This window comes from Cygnus olor, chromosome 8, assembly GCF_009769625.2.
Source record: "Cygnus olor isolate bCygOlo1 chromosome 8, bCygOlo1.pri.v2, whole genome shotgun sequence".
Classification (NCBI taxonomy): Eukaryota; Metazoa; Chordata; class Aves; order Anseriformes; family Anatidae; genus Cygnus; species Cygnus olor.
This window is the reverse complement of record NC_049176.1, coordinates 23,312,971-23,327,103: the sequence shown is the minus strand read 5'-3', so window position 1 is coordinate 23,327,103 and position 14,133 is coordinate 23,312,971. Positions and strand designations below refer to the sequence as shown.

Below are 14,133 nucleotides of genomic sequence, written 5' to 3'. Positions count from 1 at the left end.
TTAGTCCCCAAGGTGAGGCTCCCCGGTGCCTGCTCTGCTCTGCGTTTGTACCTGGAAATAAACCTGCGGTGGTCAGAGGCTGGGCAGAGGCATGAGCTCATCTGTTATATTTGGTGGGGATGAGGGAAGGGTAAATTAGTGGTCTCCTGTGACTCATGTCGCAGGGCTGGGACCCACGCCTTCGCAATTTTGGCTCCAGGCACCCCTGGAAGGGGTCCCAGCTCTGCTGCCCCCCAGGACGGGGTGCACAGCGGGGTGAAACCCAGCTGGGGGGGGAGATACGGGGCTGCTGGAGCTTGGGGCAGGGGCAGGGACTGCGTGGGCAGCCACTAAGTCCCCGGCACAGGGTGACCACCGGGCTGGCACGGGGACATTGCAACAGTGCTGAGTCAAAGCCAGGGAAATTCCCCAGGGAAATCCCTGCAGCGGGATGTCCGGCAGGCTCCTACACCCGATGGGATCAGGTCCGGGGGTTGTGCAGGTCCTCGCACTGACACAGGAGGGAGGAAGGCTCCAGACGTAGTATTTAATGATGTGTTTAGGGTGTTTAGGGTGCCCCTCTGCCATGGGGACCACGTACCCAGCAGCATCATGCTGCAGCAGCTGATGGCGCAGAGCGGCTGCTTACCAGGACCAGCTCAAATCTCTCGTTCCCAAAAATCACCCCACTGCCATGTCCTGGTGGAGCACCCCCTGCCTCTACTCATGCCGCAGTCTGGGTGTGCGCCACGGGGCCGCCTTACTCACACCTCCCTCGCTGCTGCTGCCGGGAGAGGTCCGGGCATCTCCCACCCAGCCTGACTCAGCCCCGGCCCCCTGCTCCTGGGGGGGCTCTGCCCATGCTGCAGTGTGGGGTCTGGGGACCTGGTCCCCTTTCCCTCCTCGGGGTGCTCCAGGTGACCCATGGCCACGGGTTTTGGGGTGTTTTCCTTCTTTGTGGCACCGGACGGGGTCCCTCTGTCCCTGCCCTGCAGCTGGGGGCGGGGGGACGGAGACCTCCAGGAAGGGGCAGAAATGTCTGGAGAGCCCCGGGGGAGCCGTGACTCATCCTGCAGCATCATTAGCTTCTTACAGGGGTTATCATCTCCCTCCGGTACCCGAGCGGGGGCAGAGCCCTGCCTCGGGGTTAATTAACCCTCCTCAGGCCACCAGCCCAGCTTCCCATCGGGGAGCACCCCGGGGAGCACCGAGGATGGGAGCTGGGGCATGGGGATGTGACTGCGTGTCCGGGAGGTTGGGGACAGCAGAGTAGAGGCTACTTCTATCCAACCCACCGAGGAGACCTCAGGGGAGCAGCCCCATCTGAAATTAATTGCTGCAACCCCTCTCCAGTCCTCCCCATCGCGGCACTCTCGGGGTGCAAGGATGTTTTGGAGATTTGCTTTGAAATCGGCTGCGCCTTCCCTTTGAACGCGCCTCCGAGCCTGTGCAAATGAGCTAATTAGGCCATGTGGAGCCCCGGGCTGATTGCCTGGGGCCAGCACTCGTTGGCATCCCCTTCCAGCACTGAACAGGCTGCTGATGCTCTCCCCAGTCTGCGCCAGCGCCGTCTGACAGCTCCCCAGCGAAACGCCTGTGGTGGTGGGCAGGGGCTGCGCTGAGCCAGGGCAGGTGAAGGAGGATTTTTGGCTCATCCCTTCCTGCCCGGCCTAAGGGGAAGCAGGCGTCCTCTTCTCTCATCACCACACACGAAAGCTTGAGCACCAAGCTTGGTACGGGGACAGGAGCCACCCCGCGGCTCCCCCAGCCCCTCCTGGGCACAAGGACACCGGGACGCGGCCATGGGGGCTGCCACAGGCACCCATCCAGCAGCATCCCAGGGTTTTAGCCATGCTCTGGGGGGCTTCAGCTAAAACCAGGGGCTGGAGCACCTCCTGGGACATCGACGGCCAGTTGAGGGGTCCAGCAGCGCAGCTGGGTGATGGGAACGTGTCAGGCGAACCCTTCCCACGGGCACTTTTCCATTTCTTTTTTTCAGATTTTTCTTTATCCTCTCCCAGCCCCGCGGCGCTGCCTTTGCCCCGGGTCGCCTTCGGCCACGCTGGCGGCGCGGTGCCTTTTGTCAGGCTCGGGCGGGTTTGTGGCCAGCCGGGTGCTTGCTCCTGAAAATGAGGTAGCGTCTCCAGCCGCTGGGTTAAAGGCTTCGCCCCAGGGATTGTTCAATCTGTTTGCTTTCCCGTCAGCCAGCCAAGGGCCGGGCACCGAAGGGAAGGCAGCGAGGTCCTGCCGGTAAGGGAACTGCCACAATTTTTTGTCCCAGAGCAGGGGGAGGTGGGCACGGGCCTTGTCTGCCCGGCCACGGTGGGGACATCTCGGGGAGATGCTCTCCAAAAGCCCACCAAGGTCTGGAAGGGGAGACCCAGCTTGGGGTGCCCAAACCCAGCCTCCGATGGGAGCCAGAGTGCTCCCAGCCTGACCCTAGGAAATGGGGTTTTTCACCGTGTTGGGATCATAACCCCACTGCCAGTCAAAATGGTTGGAGGCTCGGGGCATTTTCTGCTGGAAAATGCTGCTCTTTTGGAGACAGAGCATCTCCCCGAATGCAGATTTTGGTAAAGCTGCATTTGGTGATAAAAACTCAGAGAGGGGAAAGGCAGGGGGTGCAGACCTTGGCAAACCCACCGCCTTGCTCCTAGATCTCAGCATACCCAGCCACGTGGGACCTGAAATGTCATCGCTAAAAAACTGCAAACCCTGCTCTTTTATTTCAATAACCTCACTTAGAAGAGAAATTTAGTTTCTATAAACGAACTATTTCAATCGGTCTCAAATACCTTGGGATTTCCTCCCTCCCCCCCCCCCCCCCCCCCCACCCCCTCCAAGATTTCTCCTGTGAGGAAAATTTCAAAACCTTCACTTTTGGCTCCAGCTCAGACCAGAGCCAGATTTTGAAACCTCGAGATCTTTGCAAAAGGGGACGTGTGTGTCCCCCCCCCTGGGCCGCCAGGCTGGGACCTCCAAGGCAAACGCATGAGGCAATGCCTCGGCTGGCGGCTGAAGTCACGTCCCCATGCTGAGCTGGCCACGGGGCTCGGAGGGACAGCGGGACATGTTCCTCCGAGTGCTGACCCCGTTTTGGGATGATCTCAGCCCTCCTCACGTGCTTTGCCCCGTTGCTCAACCCCACAGCATCTTCGCCGCCCGCTGGGCATCTGCGATTTGGGGCTGGGGGAGGCAATGGCATTTTGGGTACATTCACGGTGTTTTGGGATCGCTGGGGCGTTGTGTTTGTGGCGTCCTGGTGGGGCATATTTCTTTGGGGTCGTAGTAGAAGGGAGGATGAGCGTTGGAGGATGAGCGTTGGAGGATGCCAGAGCCCCCACCCCACGTGCCAGGCACTGTCCATACAGTGACACGCTGTCCCCGGGCACACCAACCCCAAAGCCGGTGGAGATGGGACAGGAACGGTGGCAGGGTGGTGGCACCGGGAGCTGCCACACGTGGGGCAGCAGGGCACGGGCAGGGAAATCCCCCCACGTCCAGAGGAAGGATGGAAAGCAGCGGGATGTGCAGCGGGCTCAGGGCTCCCGATGGGTTTCTTGCAGACCCCTCGGCCGTGGACATGGACCTCTACGATGCCCAGACGCTGGCCGAGACCCTCAGGTGGTACCTCCAGGAGCTGCCAGCCCCTCTCATCCCCCCCACTGTCTGCACCGACTTGCTCCACATGGCTCAAGGTAAGCACGGACGGGGTCTCCCCATGTTTTGTGGGGTGGAGGAGATTTGGGAAGCCCCTGCAAGGAAAGCTCCCAATATCTCCAGCTCCTGCCCCCATCCCCTGGGGATGCTGCCCTACGGTTAGCTTTTGGCTTTATATGGGCAGGGAAAATTCTTTGCTTTTTCAGCTCAGGATGCTGGAAGTGCCTTTAGGGCCCCGCAAGCTTTTCAGCCTCTCGTGCAGACAGATGGGACTGTTGAGTTCGTGGCTTTAGTTGAATTTTGTGGGCGAAGTGGCACACCTGGGGCTCACAGCCAGCAGCAGACAAGGGTCCCTGGCCTGTCCAGCAGGAATAAAACACATTGCCATGAGGTCTCCCACCTGGTCAGACCCTCTCCTTCCCCCCCTGGTCACCTTTGAAATCAGATTTCCCCCCTTGACACCAGCTCTCCCTGGTCACTGTGCCTGCCATCCCCTTGGCAAGAGCCACGAGGTTTCTGTGAGGGCAGGAGGGACACGGGGACAGCTCTGCCCTGGGTGAGGAAGAGGAGGGAGAACACAGCCATCCGCGCTGCCCCGCGCAGACACGCTGCCAGCAGAAATCCCCCTGGGCTGGGGGCACCGGGCCGCTGCCTTCCCCTTCCCCGTCGGAGAGGAGAAATCAAAGGCTGCCTCCCTTCCAAGGATAAAAACGCAATTAGGAAGCAATTAGCTGGGTTGCCTCGTTAAGCAGCTTCAAAGGGAAGCGCCTTCCCCCTGCGGCCCAGGCTGCTCGCTCCTGTGATGAACAGAGGCGGAACCACCGGGGCTTTCAAAAAATATATATATAATTTAAAAAACACCCCCCCAAAAAAACAAATCTCTGGGGAGAAGAGTCCTGGACCTGCCAGGATAGAGCTCCGGGGTCCCGAGGAGCGATGCTGGAAGCTCGAGGTGCCCACAGGCACATCCCTGCACCTTGCAATATCCCGTGTCCCCCCAGCAACAATGACAGTGCCATGTCACCAAAAAAAAAGGGTGACACCAAAAAACGCCCCCCCCCCCCCCCCCCCCCATTTCTCCTGGCAAATCCTTTACCTCCCAGCTTGCTTTTTCTGCCAGGAGACCCATATGTCTGCACATAGGATGGGGTGCAAAAAATAAGGATTTGGGGAGGGATGTATGGAAATAAACCAAGGCTCCATGGGGGGCAGAGATCCCCCCGACCTGATTTCTCCCCTCTTTGGCAGAGACCCCGGGCCTGGAGGAGTGTGGCCAGCGAGCCCGAGCCCTGCTGGCCCCCCCGGCCCTGCCGCAGCCCCATGTGCTGCTGCTGCAGGATCTGGCCCAACACCTCGGCCGCCTCTGCCAGGGCTCCCGCAAGAACCGGCTGTCGGCACGGCTCCTCGGGGAGCTCTTCGGGGAGCTGCTCCTCCGCCCCGCTCCCTCCAGGTGAGCCGCCCACGTCCCCCCTCGTCCATCTATTTTGCAGCAGTTGAGGAGGAAATTTGGGGTCGGGAGGAGTTTTGTTGTGTGCCACCTCCTTATACCTATTGGGGAGCCTTGGTGTGGTCAGCTCGGGGACCCCCAGGGATGTCCTGCTGCTGGCACCCTCACGGCCACCCTGTTGTCCCCGCAGCACCGAGGCGAGCCCCGAGCTCTGTGCGAGGATCCTCGAGTCCCTCATCGTGGCCAGCGAGGCGGCGGAGGTGCCGGCAGCCCCCGGTAAGGGACACGCGGCCGGAGGGGGGGGTGGCGGGGGGCAGAGCTGGTGGCACAGCTCGGGGACGGCCACCGGGGGGGTCCCATCCTGCCGTGGGCTCTCAGGAAGGCAAAGCTCAATGGGATCTGTCTGTGGTTTGGGAAGGAAAATATAGCACTGCAACAATAACATGACAAGAGATCATGAATCAGAAGCAAATCTGGATTTACGATTTGGACTTGCGTTTAATTTTTCCAGTGTGCAGAATAAAATGGCACCCTAAGCAAGGCCAGCCCCAAAACACAGCCCCCTCCGTGGTGCATCCATCTCCAGCTGGTGGGATGGGGATGGCAATGGGTGCCTTGCACGTGTCTCTGTGCCTGGGCAAGGAGCTGGCAGTGCAGCACCGTGCCCCCCGGATGGGATGCAGCACATCCCAAAGGATGGACACGGCAGGGAAGAAGGGTGCTGGTGGCAAAAATCACACACCCCGAGGACCGTGGAGGTCCATCCCTGCTGGATCCCGTCCCCAGCCAAGACCCAGCCACGTCCCTGTCCCCGCACCGAGCCACCCGGGAGCCGCAGCAGCTTCCAGACTTCCCACTCGGAGATCTGTCGGCGCTGGCCCCGGGGACTCCAGCCTCCGTGCGCTCCCTCCCTGTAATATATCTGGGTCCCTGTCATCGCCCTGCAGCACTTGGGGGGGTGGCTGGGCCGGGCAGGATTACAACTCCTAATATCCCCCATAAATCAGCCTTTCAATCCCACCGGCTGATTTATGGCTTTCGCCCCCGAGATCGGGGCATCTCTTCCCCCGCCGATCCAGATGTCGGGCAGCTGTGGCCCGGCCGTCCCCAGGCTCTGCCTGACGGTGACATTCTCACTGACATCCCCAGACCCTGTGGTGGCACTGGTCACACCCGCCCCAATCCAAGCAGAGGCAGGCAGGATTTTGGGGTCCCCATCCCCTTTTGGGGTTCCGATCTCCTCTAGGGGTGCGAGCCAGGACAGCCGCGTGCCCCCAGACGGGTCCGGCTGCTCCCTTCGCATCCAGAAGCGAGGATGTGATTACTTGGCTGTCATCACGTTCGGATGTCGGGAAGCTTAATTAAATGCCTGTAAAGCACTCGGGGGAGCTGCGGATGAAAGGCGCTCTATATAAAGCGCGAGGAATTATTATTAGGCAGGGTCCACGCGCCTCCGGCCCGGCCCGGCCCCCCGCGACCTGGCACCGACATTATTTTGGTGCGCGTGTGGAGCGGTGGCTCTGTAATTCCCCGTGTCGAGGAGCTATAAATACCCTGCAATAACACGGCGGGTGTGTGCAAACAGCCCGGGAATAGGAGCCGGGAGCTGACACGGAGGAAACCGCGGTGTGACCTCAGGCTGACTCAGGCACAGACGTACCCGGTGCGAGCGTGGGGCACGGGGCACCACAGGGGTACGGGGACGGTGGGTATGGGGTCGTGTTTGGGATGGTGACCCCAGGAGGCTCCCATCAGGACCCGTATCAGCAGCAGGGACTGCGTCCAGACCTCCTCGCTGCGCCCCCCAGCAGGTGCCTAAAGGCACCCCAGGGACACGGGGACATCTCGGGGAGCAGGAGGGGACGGGGGGCACACAGAGCCCCCGAGCCCCGGGGGCTGTTTCCCGAGCTGGGCGAGGGGGAGAGAAGGCTAAGGGAAGCAGTGATGTAAATACCGGCTCAGCTGAAGGAAGATGACTTCATCTCCTTTTCCTCTCCTGCTGCTATTTATAGGCACTTTAATTTACTCCCCTTTGCTTTATTATCTCTCCGGCAAGCCGTTAGCCCTCAGACAGCAGGATGCTTTTATTCACCATGCAGCAAAGTCTGGTGAAAAAAAAAAAAAACACGTCACCACCCAAAAAAAAAAAAATGTCAAAAGCGGAGGCAGGAGGCAGGGAAAGCAAACAGAGCGCTGAGGGGACAGGAGCATCGCTGTCCTTCGGTGCAGATTTGGGGAGAAAATGCGTGGATTTCAGCTCCTTTTGGGGATGAGCTCCTTCAGAGCAGGGTTTTAGCGGGGAACAGCCTGGCGGTTTCCAAGCCCAGGTCTTCCCCAGGGGGCCGTGCTGCTGGCAGGGGACAGGGCGGGCTGGCAGGGGACAGGGCCAGCTGTCCCTCCGCAGGACACCCGTCGTGGCAGCCACCCCTGCATCGCTCTCCCCGTCTCCGCTCCGCGTCAGTCCCCTCGTCGCGACAGGCTGGTGAGCGTGCCAGGAAGGGGACAGGAGCATGACTAGCAGGAAAAGGGATTTGGAGTTATAAATACCGCCGGGACATCTTCTGCCATCCCCGGGAGCGTGATGGAGCCGGGCAGGGGGCAGATGGCACCAGGGCACTTTCCTCGCAGTTGGGATTTTGGGATGCGGCCACGAGCATCCCGGCTCTTGGCTTGGAAAATCGGCCACGGGGAGACACGAAACAGCCCAAGGAGGCCAAAAGAAAAGGGATGAGCTTTTCCCCAGCCAGAGCACATCCAGGTTGTTTTGTCTCTCGGCCGCCCCTTCGCTGTGTTTCATCCCTCAGGGATGTCAGAGGAGGGACCCCAGGACGGGGAGAGGGTTAAAAAGAGGAAAAACCCATCCAAACCCCCCTGGGTAGAGGGTGAGAGAGGCGAGTGGTCTCCTGTGAAGATCCCTAGTTCTGGCTCCCCTAACCTGAAGATAGCACAGAGCAAACAAATTAATGCTGGGGAGGGATAAAAAAAAAAAAAAAAAAGAAAAAGAGAGAGATCAAGAGCCTAGCTAGTGACGTGAGATGGGGAGAGCGGCTAAAAATAACAGCTCCCCCAAGGCACGGGGAGAAACACGACAAGGATGCGCACTCTTGCAATCCCAGAAGGAGCCTCTTGCCTCTCCATCTGCTCCGGCCCGAGCGCAGCCGAGCGGGGTGAACCCAGCAGGGAAAGCCTCCGGGATGGCCTCTGAGGTGGCTGAACCTCCAGGGAGGCCACGCAGGGCAGCAGCGGGGGCGAGAGGTGTGGATCCGTGCCGTGAACCGGGGAGTGATGCTGCCCTCTGGAAACCAGCCTCGCCGTGCAGCAGAGGATGGGTACCCCGAGCACCCCGGGCGCCCGGCTGGGGGGCAGCTGCCGGCTGACCCACTTGTAGCATCCCGCAGGCAGATGCCGGTGGAAGACCCCGGCGGTGCTGCCTTCACAGCTAATTTTAGCCTGTATTTAATTAGCGATGGAGCGGGGAGGGCAGCGGGCATCTCGGAGGAGCAGGGGACCCCGGCAGGGATGCAGGATGAGACCGCACACACACACACACTGCCTGGAGGGAGCCGGCCCCGCACTGGGGACCGTCTGCCGGCGGAAACATCGCTCAGCTCGGATTGAAACCCTTTCCTCCCCAGCCTGCATGGCCGGGGCTGATAAAGGGCCGCTCGGACCCGCAGCATTGTGCCGCCAAACAATGACCGGCCGGGAGGGATCGCGGCCGGGGAGGAAGCGTCTGCCCGGGGGCTGGGGTGAGGACCGAGCCCCTCGGTGCACACCGTGTTTCTGGGCCTTATTCCTTTCTTTTTGTCTGATGTTTTGGGATGGTCTGGGCACCAGAACCAGGAGCATCCTCTCCTGCGTGGCAGCGGAGGGGCAGGAGCACATTGGCTCCATAGGTGTCGGGAAAAGAGTGGCCGAGCCCTCCGTGATCCCAGCAGCACCACTGGGATGGCAGTGACAGAGCCGGGGACCAGGCAGCTGGTGGCTGCTGGTGAGAGGGCAGCAGAGCTCCTCGCAGCCTGCCTGCCTTTAAAATCTATTAACGTCATCTCGCCGCTCGAGCCAGGAGCCACACGGCCAGCAGAAACGCTCGGGCACAGATCAGATCAGAGCAGGATTTCAATTACAGTAATCAAAGGTGACACAGATAAGAAACCTCTGCTCTATGAAACCACGGCAGCTGTCCGCTGGCTCCAACCAGCAGGCAGCGACAGCGGCTCCATCAAAATCACTGGAGTGGCACTAGGGTAAAATTGGATTGCGAATCCATTTTCAGCTGGCGTGGTGGAAAACGCTTTCCCTGCACTCCTTGGGGAAGAAATCCGCCTTCCCGGGTGGGCAGCGAAGGGGGACGGTGCCAGGCGTGGAAGAGGAGACGTTGCCCCGGCTGCCATCCCCAGCGCGGGGCAGCCCTGGCTGCCCACCCCGCTGCGCCATCCTGCCGGCAGCACCCCTTTGTCCTGTGCCCATCCTTCGTGCCCTGGGGATGGCTGCGCTTCGGCTCCATCACAGATCCCAGATCCCCTCCTGGCCGTGCCCCTTGGTGTTTTCTCTGCCATCAGGCTCCTGCTGCAGGTGATGGTTGTGTCAGGGATTTCAGGAGGGCTCCGTGTGCTGACGAGGGAGCCAGCCCTCCCAAACCTGAGTGGAGCTTGTGAAGAATTTCCAACGTGAAAAAAAAAAAAAAAGAAAAGAAAAAGAGAAAGAGAAAGAGAAAAAGATAAAGAAAAAAGAAAGAAAAAGAGAAAAAGAGAAAGAAAAAGAGAAAGAGAGAAAAAGAGAAAATGAGAAAGAAAAAAAGAAAAATAGAAAAAGAAGAAAGACAGAGAGAAAGCGAAAGCGAAAGAGAAAGCGAAAGCGAAAGAGAAAGAGAAAGAGAAAGAGAAAGAGAAAGAGAAAGAGAAAGAGAAAGAGAAAGAGAGAAAGAGAAAGAGAGAAAGAAAGAAAGAAAGAAAGAGAGAGAGGAAAGGGAAAGGGAAAGGGAAAGGGAAAGGGAAAGGGAAAGGGAAAGGGAAAGGGAAAGGAAAAGGAAAGGAAATGGAAAAAGGAAAAGGAAAAGGAAAAGGAAAAGGAAAAGGAAAAAGGAAAAGGAAAAGGAAAAGGAAAAGGAAGCAAAAGGAAAAAGAGAGAGAGAAAAAAAGAAGAACTAGAGGAGAAGCTGAACAAAATGCCTTAAACATGCTGTTATGGGTCAGCTGGAGACAAAGTTAGGGGGGGTTTCGGACCCAGCCGAAGCTGGAGGTGCAGCTCGGGGCAGCCCTGAGCACCCAAACATCCCCGTGGCGTTTCGGCCCAGCGGCCCAGTGGAGGCGGCCACCACCCGCTGCGCTCCCCCCGTCCTGGCCGCTCAGCTCCCGCTCTCCTGGCTCATTGCTTTGGTTTGAAGAAACTTTGGCAAGAAATCTGTTGGGACTGAAGCAGAGGGTTGGGTTTTGTGGGTTTTTTTTCAGTAGTGCAAGAAGCAAAAGCAGGCACTGGCCCTACCTGCATGGCCTCGCCCTGCTGTTCTGGGAGCGGTCGTAACCGTCCGGCCGCTGCGCGCCTATCGGAGGAGCCCTGCTCCCTGGCCTCCGACAGCTGTTGGCGTAAAAGCACTAAACCGAAACATCTGGAACGTTTCAGCCAGAGAAACCCAAGCGTTTTGGGGTCCAGAACGATCCAGACGATCCAAGACAAATTCACGAGCCATCGGGCTTGACCTGAAGCTGTTCCTTCCAGCAAGAAGCCCTCGTCCAAGCCGTCCTGTCCCGGCTCGTAGCAGGATGCGCAGCGCAGCATCCTGTGCTGGCACACGTCCCCTGCACCGAGCACAGCCAGCCCCAAAATCTCTTTGTGCTGGCTACTCCTGATCCCGTCCAGTTTCAGCTTTTTCCCCGCAGAAAGCCATACAAAACTCTGGTGCTCCCCTTCCCGGGGAGCTCGTCCCTCGCCAGCTCGAGGGGAAGAGGCTCAGGTTCCTTTTTCCGAGAAGGGTGGATGCGCTTTGCAGAAAAAGATAAGGGATTTCGCCATCTGGAATGGCTTCGGGTTTCTTTTCGGGTGCCTCCTCCCCTCTCGTGGCCTCTGCTCGGGCTCCCCGCGGCTCTCCGAGAGCGGAGGCCGCCTCCTTTTGGCAATTAATCCGGGCACGCTTCATGCTAACGAGTCTCCCCACTTTAAATTATAAATGGCCCTCGGCGTGTGTGCACACAGACGCACGTGCGCACGCGGAGAATCCTTTAAGGCCATCATTAGCTGTAATTAGCGGGCTCTGTCACTCATCTTTGGCAGTTCACGACGAGCCCCGAGTCACAGGAATCCGGCGGCGGATAAAATAAACACGGTTTCAAACAGTTTGGAAATAACAAGCCCTCATTAATCAGACAAGCCCCAAAGGGGAGCGCTGGGAAGAGCAGCAGCCTCTCCGCCATCCCCATGAGCGGGGCTTTTGGGGCTCGGCTCCCCCCATCCCTCCCCTGCCCCAAAACACGGGATGCGCTCTCCCTTCTGGGCTGTTTGAGCCTGAAACTGGGTGAAACCTCCCCAAAAGGGCTCCTGTATGGTTCTTCTCCAGGGGGAAGCAGCTGAGGCAGCGCAGGGCTCAGGATCTGGCCCTGGATGCACATTAAGGGCATGGGGGAGGCAGTGGGAGCATCTGTAGGGTCCCACAGCATGGGGCAGGGTGGGATTTGGGGTCGGGGCTGGTGTGAGGGAAGTTTCCTGGGAAGCAGGGGGAAGCGGGGAGGTTTTCAGCTGTCACAGCTGCAGCTAAATCACCGCGAATAGGAGGGGAATGGGACACACGAGGCTGGATTACATTACAAAGGAGCAGTCCATCATGGGGTATTTAAAATAAGCCGCTTAGATGCACAGTAGCAGATTTGGAGTGCTAAGGGAATTGAAGGCGCTGTGGCTTTGCGAGGCTGGATCAGATCTGGTGAAGATGCCACTTAGGACAGCACATCCCGTCCTGCCTCGCTGCCCCCGGGGGACACGCACGTGGCCCCGCAGCCCCGCCAGGCAGCCGCTGGGGACAAGCCCAAGGTGACCCTGGCTGCGCTGGGGTGGGTGACAACGTCCTGTGGCATTTTCCTGGGACGCACGGTGGGTTCAGCCCCTCTTCGGGTGGTGCTGAGCCCCGTGGATAGGTGTACGGTGAAACAGCTCCGGGATGGGGATGCCCAGGAGGGAGCCGTGCCTGCGCTGCTCCTCTGAGCTGGGCTGCAAGCTCAGCCCCAGGGAAAGGGATTTCAGCCCAGGCAGGCATTTCCCAAAAGAGCATCCTTTTCACAACAGGCATTTCCCACCCTGGTCCCACACCTCCGGGCTGCTCTGATCCCAAGGGTTCACCCGTGGTGGCCCCGCAGAGACAGCCCCTATGGCATTGCCCCATCACCAGCCGTGCCCCCGGCCATCACGCTGCCCGTGCCTTTGCACCCAGCGAGGGCAGGGCACAGAAACATGCCCACAAAATCCGTGGCCACATGTCCGATTAGGCTGTGGGACCGCCTGCCCCTCTCCTTGCCCTTTGCCTGCGCCCTCTGTCCCCTCCTCACCCCGCTCCGGTGCTGCGCTCCGGTGCTGCGCTCCTGAGGGTTTACCCGCTGTCCCCAGCTCCCCCCAGCATTAATCCAGGGGAGGATTAAGGTTAACAAGCTCCTGGAGCCACCCAGCCCTCGTGCCTGCCTGGGCAGACCACTCTGCCCTGGTCCCGGGGAGGGCACGGCGCCCTGCTGTCCCCGGGGAGCCGCCTGATGTCCCCCAAATCCCCCCACCCCGTGTCCCCCAACCTCTCCTCCACCAGCACGCATCTCACCCACTTTGCACGGCACACACTCGTATCTCCCCTTACTGGTGCTCATTGCCATCCCTGCGGGTTAGGGGCTCCAAAACCTCCCTGAGCATCTTCCCCCACCACCTGCAAGCCCAGGGAATGGAGATGGATGGGGGGGGTCTTGGCCTCTCCTCCCTCTTCCCCCCATCCCCTGGCTGCTCAGCCCCAGGTCTCTCGTTCCTAGATAGCTCTGGGCTCCTGACAGCTAGTTTGCACACACGGAAAATATCTTAATCCCCTGATCCCTGCCTCACGCCACCCACCAGAACCCCCGCTCTGGCCATAATCCCCGGGGGGACGTGGCCAGGGGACTGGGGACCCTGTCTGGGACACCCACACGGTGCCGGGGTCAGCACCGGGGGACTGCGTGGGTGAGGCTGAGCCCCAGGGAGTCCTGTCACCTGCGGGGAACAGCGGGGACAGGGTCCCGGGGGTGCTGCTGCCTTGGGACGGGATGGTCCGGGCAGATCTGCCACCCTCCTGTGCCCACCTTAGTGCCAGCCCCCTTGGGAATAGGGCTTTTAGAGAGAAGCAGAGAGGTGGCGTATTTCTAGAGTTATTTTCTTAGTTTTATTTGGGATTCCTATATGTGTCACGCTGAGTGTAGCCCCCATCCCCTGCCCCATATCCCCCCGCAGCAGCTCACCCACGCAGGGGGCACGGAAATGGATCCTCCCCGGCGTGCGGGGTGGCAGAGCGCCCCGTCCCCAGCCCCAGCCCCATTTCCACGCCGCCTTCACCTGCGCTGACCCGCAAGCCGTAATCCCCCTCCTGCTGCACCTGCAGGACGCGGCCGGGTTATCTCAGCAGCTGGTCCCGGCCGGGTGAGCTGAGGCCACCGCCGGGGCCGGTGGCTGCGGGACGAGGGACGCGTGGTGTCAGCCCCGGCGGGGGAGCTGGGGAGGACGGGCTCCATCCTGCGCCAGCCCCCGGCTGCCAGCACCAAACCCATCCCCGAGGGAAGAGAGCACTGAGTATGGGGGAACCCAAATGGGACCCCATGGGGAGGACGAGGAGGAGGGTGAGGGGCTCAGCAGCACCTCTGGGGTCTGTAAATAGGCAAAAGGAACAAAAAAACGGCTGTGTGCAGCCGCGTCTCCTGTATTTATAAGAAGCAAAGAAGATGCTGGGTTAGCGGCTGAGCTGAGCTTTTAACCAGGCAGATTACACTTAGCAGGAGCATTTACCTCTGCCTCTAATCCGCCTGCCACAAAGACTTGCTAACTCCTTCCCG

General features: G+C 59.9%; 1 protein-coding gene across 4 annotated transcripts in view; it reads left to right on the top strand.

Annotated features, from left to right (window-relative positions):
* LOC121073781 (phosphatidylinositol 3-kinase regulatory subunit gamma) overlaps positions 1-14,133 on the top strand; it is a 60,850-nt gene that overhangs the window by 5,842 nt on the left and 40,875 nt on the right. For all 4 annotated transcript variants that reach the window (XM_040565151.1, XM_040565149.1, XM_040565148.1 and 1 more), the window contains exons 5-7: positions 3,546-3,677; positions 4,888-5,089; positions 5,277-5,362. In XM_040565151.1, coding sequence (XP_040421085.1) covers positions 3,546-3,677; positions 4,888-5,089; positions 5,277-5,362 — 420 coding nt within the window. The remainder of the gene's footprint in view (positions 1-3,545; positions 3,678-4,887; positions 5,090-5,276; positions 5,363-14,133) is intronic.